This window comes from Mangifera indica, chromosome 3 (assembly GCF_011075055.1).
Source record: "Mangifera indica cultivar Alphonso chromosome 3, CATAS_Mindica_2.1, whole genome shotgun sequence".
Lineage (NCBI taxonomy): Eukaryota > Viridiplantae > Streptophyta > Magnoliopsida > Sapindales > Anacardiaceae > Mangifera > Mangifera indica.
The window spans coordinates 13,126,961-13,134,333 of record NC_058139.1 but is presented as its reverse complement, the minus strand read 5'-3'; the positions used below and the strand labels follow the sequence as shown (position 1 = coordinate 13,134,333).

The 7,373-nt window shown below is 34.5% G+C and overlaps 1 protein-coding gene across 3 annotated transcripts; it reads left to right on the top strand.

Moving 5' to 3' along the window:
* The first annotated feature begins 264 nt into the window (after positions 1-264).
* Positions 265-6,852, top strand: LOC123212234 (protein disulfide isomerase pTAC5, chloroplastic). Of its 3 annotated transcripts, none has more exons than XM_044631319.1 (8): positions 265-723; positions 828-1,016; positions 2,308-2,403; positions 2,556-2,693; positions 2,856-3,102; positions 5,507-5,544; positions 5,642-5,737; positions 6,683-6,852. In XM_044631319.1, the coding sequence occupies exons 1-7, from the start codon at positions 376-378 to the stop codon at positions 5,735-5,737; spliced, it is 1,152 nt and encodes a 383-aa protein (XP_044487254.1). In that variant the 5' UTR covers positions 265-375; the 3' UTR covers positions 6,683-6,852. The 3 variants fall into 3 exon arrangements, with proteins under 3 accessions (XP_044487254.1, XP_044487255.1, XP_044487256.1); XM_044631320.1 differs by lacking the exon at positions 6,683-6,852 and adding an exon at positions 5,984-6,091; XM_044631321.1 differs by lacking the exons at positions 5,507-5,544; positions 5,642-5,737; positions 6,683-6,852 and adding an exon at positions 3,885-4,564.
* Positions 6,853-7,373: the final 521 nt, after the last annotated feature.

Below are 7,373 nucleotides of genomic sequence, written 5' to 3'. Positions count from 1 at the left end.
ATAGATTAATAAAATAATATATGAAGTCACATATGATACTTATTTAATCTGAGTATGTTTTTTAAGCTAGACTTTTGGGTTACGGGCCTGCCTTAGTGAACCGGTTCAATTAACCGCCCTAATCAAGAGTTTTGTAGTGAGTGAACTTGGAGAAAGATTGGGGTGTATCTTCCCTTACAACACATCTATTCATTGGCCCATATTCTTCCAGCCCATTCAGAAAACCTCATATCAAAATATCTCCCCGTAGATAAGCTTCCCGCCACCTGCAACCGAAATCGTGTGGTTCAAACTACGAACCAAAAAACACACAAGTATCTTCTTCATCATCTTCATTGTTTCTTCTCATTTACCTCCCAAGCTCATCTCTCTCACATGTCTTCTCTCTTCCCTGTCTCTCTCAATCCTCCTCTCACCTTCAATCGTCACCCTAAAACCAACACTCCTCTTCTACTTTCACTCTCCACAATCTCCAAGTTCCAAATCTACGCCACTTCATCAAACTCCGACCGCGAGGAAATCAGATGGATTCGCGAAGAACAGCGCTGGCTACGTGAAGAACAACGCTGGCTCAGGGAAGAACAGCGCTGGATCCGCGAGCGTGAATCGCTGCTCCGCCAGATTTCCGAGCTTAAACTTCACGTGAAAGCTCTAGAGACTCGTAACTTCAGTGACGGAGTTTCGGTTTCAGATGCGATATCTAATATCGCCGGTTTATTACAGGTAATTTTTAATTTAAAATTAAAAATAAATAATGTTTTTTTATGCTTCTATAAAATGATGTCTTTTTCGGAGAATTACGGGTTGCATGAGTTTAATTGATGCAGGTGTTGAAGGAGAAGAATTTGATTGCGGAGAAAGTGACAGTAGTGGATGAGGAGAAGAACGAAAAAGAGGAACAAAAAGAGGTTATTGAAGAGGAACAGAAAGAAGTTATTGGGGTTTTGAAAGTAGAAGGGAAGAAATGGAGGACATTGAGGAGCGGCAGGGAAGGAGATGACGTTAAAGCGATGCAGGTGTGCCCAGCAATATGCATTTCTTATTTATGAAGGCGAGTCTTATTTTTTTCAATTAACGAAATTTTGTATTGGGTATGTTATTTATTTGGGTTTATTAGGATGGGTTTTAGTGTGTTTATGCTAAATCAAAGTTTTGCATAATAAAATTTTGAATACCAGCGGTACCGCTTAACCGTAAAGTTCTTGTTGAATGTAGAAGAGGCTTTGAGATTGAAGCCTGCACACTAGAGTTTATGCATGAATTTTCGAGGATGGAAATGGTGATAAGGAGCAGAAGCAATTAAGAAGAAAAAAAGAAAAAGAATTTAAAGATAAAATAAAGATTTTGAGCTTCTTTGAGTCGTAGGACAGATTCTCCAGACAAAAGATTTGTTTTCCTAAAATGTGGAACTTCAGCTACCTAGTGTACAAGGTTTTGTTGAAATTTATATTTGACAGAGGATGATGTCACTGAAATAAGTTCTTAGGATCACTGATATATCATGTTTAGCAATCTGATTATTATTAGGTAGCGTGGGAAGTTTGAAATCACCAACTTTGGAGTAAGAGCATGGTTAACAATCTGAATATAGATCTGTAGTCGGAGTGGTCTGCATGTAGGAATTTCTTTCTTTGACGTTTAATTATATGACAAGGTTAGTTGGTTTATCTATTTTCATAACGTGAATAAGGAAATGAATCACAGCATAGTGACAATATATTTTATGTCCCAATGGTTGACTGATTCTGAGGGCTTTAATCATAATATTGATCTCGTTAGGAAGTGTTCACAATGAGGACATAAATTTATTTATGGGTTTTGCTGGTTTCTGTGGACGTTAAATCTGAAGCATTTTTGTCATAGTAGGCATTGTTTTAGGACAGTTTTTAGCTGAATTACATTATTATGTATCAAAAGCATGTTATCATTTTAATGCAAGTTATATATATAATTAGATATTTTAATTTGTTTGTTTTATCTATTCAAGACTTATCTTGTGAATAGTCAAAATTTTTTGTTTTTATTTGACTGCACATATATATGTGTGTGTGCGCACACGCGTGTGTGTGTATATACTCTATAATATAATTTTCTAATAAACGATCTTCTAAAATTGTCCACATTTGAATTTGAGTACAACTTTACATTGGTATGTACTAACTCTGTTTTATCTTGAGTTTGTTTTATGTTTTTCCCTTTCTTCTCTCATTTTCTTCATGTTCCCTTACTATAGCAATTTTGATAATAATGTTATTGTGGATGTCTTATAGGTTCTGATTTTCTTCTTAATACATGTGATTGGGACAGGAAGCATTGCTAAAATTGGGATTTTACTCGGGTGAGGAGGAGATGGAGTTTTCCAGTTTCTCTACTGGAACGGAACGTGCTGTAAAGACTTGGCAAGTAAGTTTTGTTTTTTACAGTTCACTTCACATGGAACGTAAACATAAAAATTGTCAGAATCACCAAAAATAACAATATTTTGTAACCGATTCCTTAATATGTTGATAAGTTAATGCTATATGAATCGGTTAGTATACTTTCTTGGTTGACAGGCATCAATGGGTACCCCTGAAGATGGAATAATGACTGCAGAACTCCTTGAAATGTTATTTTCAGAGCAACAAAGTAAAGATGCTGGCACAAATAAGAATGTAGAAGAGGGAGGAGTCAGTCTGACTTTTCCAGAGAAGGTGAGATCAAATTATTGTTATTTATTGACTTTTCCTTAGTTTTTGTACTTCTTAGGTAGAGTTGCATATCAGGAATATGCAGAGAGTAGGAGGCTATAAAAGGAGCTGTATGCCTCTATCAATTCTCCACACTTAGTTTTTTTAACTCTTCTGTTTCTTCAGGGGGGTGAGAATGGAGCTACAGTTTCTTCTGTGACTGAAATCTTGGAACTTCAACAAGCAGTTGTGGACGAAAATGGTGTTGCAGAAGTTGAGGTATCTCAACATCGAGTTTTCCTTCTTGGAGAAAATCGGTGGGAAGAGCCATCTCGACTGACTGGCAGGAACCAACAAGCTTCTAAAAACAAACCCAACGATGCCAAAACCAAGTGCCTTGCTTGTCGTGGGGAGGGCCGCTTAATGTGCACAGGTACTTATGTGACTGCATAGTTTGAGTCTATCGATGAGATTTTTTTTTTTTCAAAAAATATCACCATCTTAGTAGGTATAAATAAATCTTTATTTTTATCAGAAATTATTGAATGTTTTATAATTGATTTGAGACATAGAAATCTGAATATCCCTTGTGCTTCAGAAGCTCACAGAAACGGAAATCTCTGACTAGGATTACTGGTTTTAAAAGTTCAGAATCAAATAGTCTTAATGTTGCCTTTTGAATCTGTTTTGTTATGATGTTTAGGCTCTTAATATTAACAAAAATTTATCAGACCTTAATCAAGGGTGGATTCGAGTTGAACTAAGCTGAGCTCGAGCTCAACCGAGCTCGAACTCAACTCGATTACTATTAAAACAAGCCCGAACTTGGACTCGGTGAGCCAAAAAATTCAATACTCGGACTCGGCTCGCTCACGAGCTGAGCTCGAGTAGGTTCAACGAGCCAAGTTTGGCGAGCTCAAACGGCATATTCGTCACAACTCCAATCACACTTAAACTCAACACAGAAATCTGACTGCCAAACAAAGAACTACCAAAGAACCTCCATGTGCGATCAATGTTGACACCAAAATTCCCACCCATGGAGTCTCAAACCATTTTGCTCTTGAAGCAAAGAATTTTGCTAAGGACCCCAAATCTGCCATGCCCAGAAGCTGATATGCACAACTGCTTAATTGAGCCTCAAATAACCCAATTGCAGACAACACTTCCCCAACTTCAATCCAGTATTTTAACATGTTCCAGCAATTATTTCAGCTGCAGTGGCATGGAACCCAAATTGGCATTGATTTTGATCCACAGAAACAGCTCTAGTGACGGCAAGAAGAGAGAATAAATAGGCTAAACAAGTGAAGATCACTGCCACTAGAAGCACTTTGGGAAATATTTTTTGAGGTTTATCTACTTCTCCAATTAAAGTACTGACAATATCCAAAAAATTCAAGTTCCAAAAGAGGGTTGAAGAACAAGTTCCAATCTTTTTTAACCCCCTTTTGGCCTAAATTCAGCTATCTGTGTGGCTGAATTTTTGGGATGAAAATGAGAGACATTTATACGAAAGGAGAAAGAGAAACAATCCCTGGTAAAATAGCAGCAAAACTGACAACTGCTAAGCCTGTGTAGTTGAGAAAAGAAAGCGCACATGTTGACACCATAATTGTGAGATTTCTAGGCCAACCCAATTCTAGGAGGGGGGAAGCTTTCTGCAGGTAGTTTATGCAACCTTCGCTTGGAAAGACTGTGATGAGAGCTTTGTGATGGTCATCGCCTGGAAAGGCAGCCAAGGAAGTTGAAGACAAGGCGACTGTTGCTAGGGAAAAATTCATGTGGCTGCCATTGCCTGGAAAGGCAGCCAAGGAAGTCAAAGACAAGGCAATTGTTGCTGGGGAAAAATTCATGACGGAGAAGAATGAGAGGGGAAATGAGAACAAGAGAAATGAAAAAAAGTAGAAGTGAAGAGAACGGAAAACAAATGAATCATGCTGGGGTAATTCAGTAATTTTACTAGTTTGAGGTTAAATTTATGCATTTGTCATTTATGGCGTTAAATATTGGGTCAGAAAGTGTAATTTTTCCATTCAAGGGTGAAAAAGTGTTTTTGAAGCAAACCTTGGGTGGGAAAATGTAACCCAACTGGAGAAAGGAGAATGGGAGAACTGCCTTGGCTCGCGAGCCGAGCCACTCTTCTCAAAGCTTGAGCTGAGGCTCAAGCTCATTTTTTTAAGTATATAAAATTCGAGCTCCTTTACATATAGCTTGTTTTGAGCTCATTTGAGTTGAATTTTATTCGAATCCAACTCTAGACCTAGTGATCATAACTTAGCTTTTGTTGACACCATTAGTCATGAATGCAAAGAACTTCAAGGTCAAGGGTAAGGCCATCAAATTTTATATATGACTTCTAAAATGAATTTAGATAAATCTAATTGCACACACATGATATAGTCAGATTTAGATTGCGTCTCTGTTGATTAGAGATATCTAAACATTGGAACAACACAATGAAGGTATGGTCCAAATTTATAGTTGACAATATAAAAAAGTTAAGGTTTCTGATTTTGATATTCAGAGTATGGGTTCCGCTGTACCTCAACAATTATCATCAAATATTACATATAGACCACATCAGCAACTTGATTAATATACTTCCAGTGGATAGAAAACCTATATATATATATATATATATATATATTGTGTGTATTATTTTTTTCTCATCTATTCAAACAAATCTATGACAGATGATTTTTAAAATAAATATCTATGTAACATGAATTCAATGACTTGTTTGTTGTGCTAAGACTCTGACTAGCAGATGCCTCATGTAATCAATTCTATTTGTTGCAAGAAGTCAATAACATCTAACAATTTCTGTACTGCAGAATGTGATGGAACAGGTGAGCCAAACATTGAACCTCAGGTAAAAAGAAAGATTACACGTTCAACATTATCTGGTTTGTGATTATTGTTCAAGTAGTTTCAAATTTTTACTTACATGAACAAGTTCTTGAATGCAGTTTTTGGAATGGGTAGATGAGGGAACAAAATGTCCTTATTGTGAAGGCCTTGGATATACAATTTGTGATGTATGCGCAGGGAACACTGCGGTTTAGGTATGTCAAATTAATTCATGCTTCAATGTATAGATGTTTATTGCATTTACTATTAACTTTTGAATAATAGATTTATCATGCACTATGTTACATAATGTAAATCTAATTAAATTTAATTTTACCCACTTATTATAAGTCGGTCGAGAAGCTTTGGTACCAAGAGATGCTAATTTAACAATCAAAACTTGGAAGATAAACCAATTGATTGTCTGACTGATGTTATTAACGGAAAATCTTTGGAAGCAGGACATCCTTAACAATTTCCGTGGATTTTCTTTTGTAATACCAAGGAATTCATCCTTCTTTAACGGCAATACAGATTTAGTAGTCAAAGCTACAAGATCTCGAATTTATTAATCAAGATGTTGATGCATTTTCATCATTAATTGATGCATGCAATTCTGAGTTTTACGTAAGATAGACTACAATATCAATGATGAAAATATGAAAGGATTTGGGTGGTCTATTGTGATATGTGAGAGGATAAGTAGAGATAAGTAAAATAATGAATGTGACACACTGTTCTTAATGTGATTAGGTAAAATGATCAGACTATCTACATCTACAGTATTGTTTCTAGTATAAATGTAATACAAAAATATAACAATATAGAATGTATAGTTATACTATCTATTATTATTGTGTTCTCTTCACTGTTATCTTTTTTCTTATATGTTTCTATAAAAGATTCTTGAGAAAAATACATTTGAACTCCCTCCTAGATTAGAATCTTAATCCATAAATTGAATTCAAAAGGAAAAGAATCATATCTATATCAATAACATTCTATCTATAAAAGACGTTGAGTGAAGGATGTTGTGCGAAAGAATTCGGTCAGTTCCTTTTTTGGTAAAGACTATAAGTTTAACATCATATCTATATCAAGTTTCTCATTTTGCAAATTGTGGAGTTGGGATTGTTAGTTGACTGTCAAAATGTCTGCAGTTTGAATAAGATTTCAGCGAACTACAAACGACAAGCTGGAGCAATGTTTAGTCGCTATCTGTTGGTCGTCTTATGCAGTTATATTTTGAAAAAGACTCTTTTGCCACACAACACAAGAGTTACAATTTAGCTTTTAATTTCTCTATAAAATTATAGGTATATATTTTGTATACATATATATATAATATATATTATTATATACTTAAATAATTTTGAATTAAAAAAATAATATTTAATCATATAATAATATATAATTTATATATTTAAATTGTATATTAAAAATGTATTTATATATATATATATATAGCAAAACTTTTAATTCCTATAATTCCATGAAACAAGCATTAAACTCATCGAGACTTAATGCTGGAATTATTTGACTTCCATTTCCTTTCTATTTAATTGAAAAAAAAAAAAAATTCTAGCGAGTAGTTTTAGGATACATTATGCACTACTTTCTTTGGTTATGACAATAAAGCTTATTATAGTCCGTGCTGAAGAATTTTTGACGTCAATTCGGAAATTAAAAAAAAATTATCTAAATTCATACATACTTTTGAAGTATTTTTAGATCGTTGTCGTTGCCCTTAAAAACATTTGGTTATAACTTATAAGTTAAAAAAAATCTCAATTAAAATTATAGGTAAGATTATTATTTAATAAAAAATTTTAGAAAGATGAAACTTTTTTA

Bases quoted from the DNA above. Each gene is read 5' to 3' on its own strand.
- LOC123212234 (XM_044631319.1), top strand. From the start codon at position 376: ATGTCTTCTCTCTTCCCTGTCTCTCTCAATCCTCCTCTCACCTTCAAT. The intron at 724-827 runs GTAATTTTTAAT...TAATTGATGCAG, and splicing joins ATATCGCCGGTTTATTACAG to GTGTTGAAGGAGAAGAATTT. The intron at 2,694-2,855 runs GTGAGATCAAAT...CTGTTTCTTCAG, and splicing joins GTCTGACTTTTCCAGAGAAG to GGGGGTGAGAATGGAGCTAC.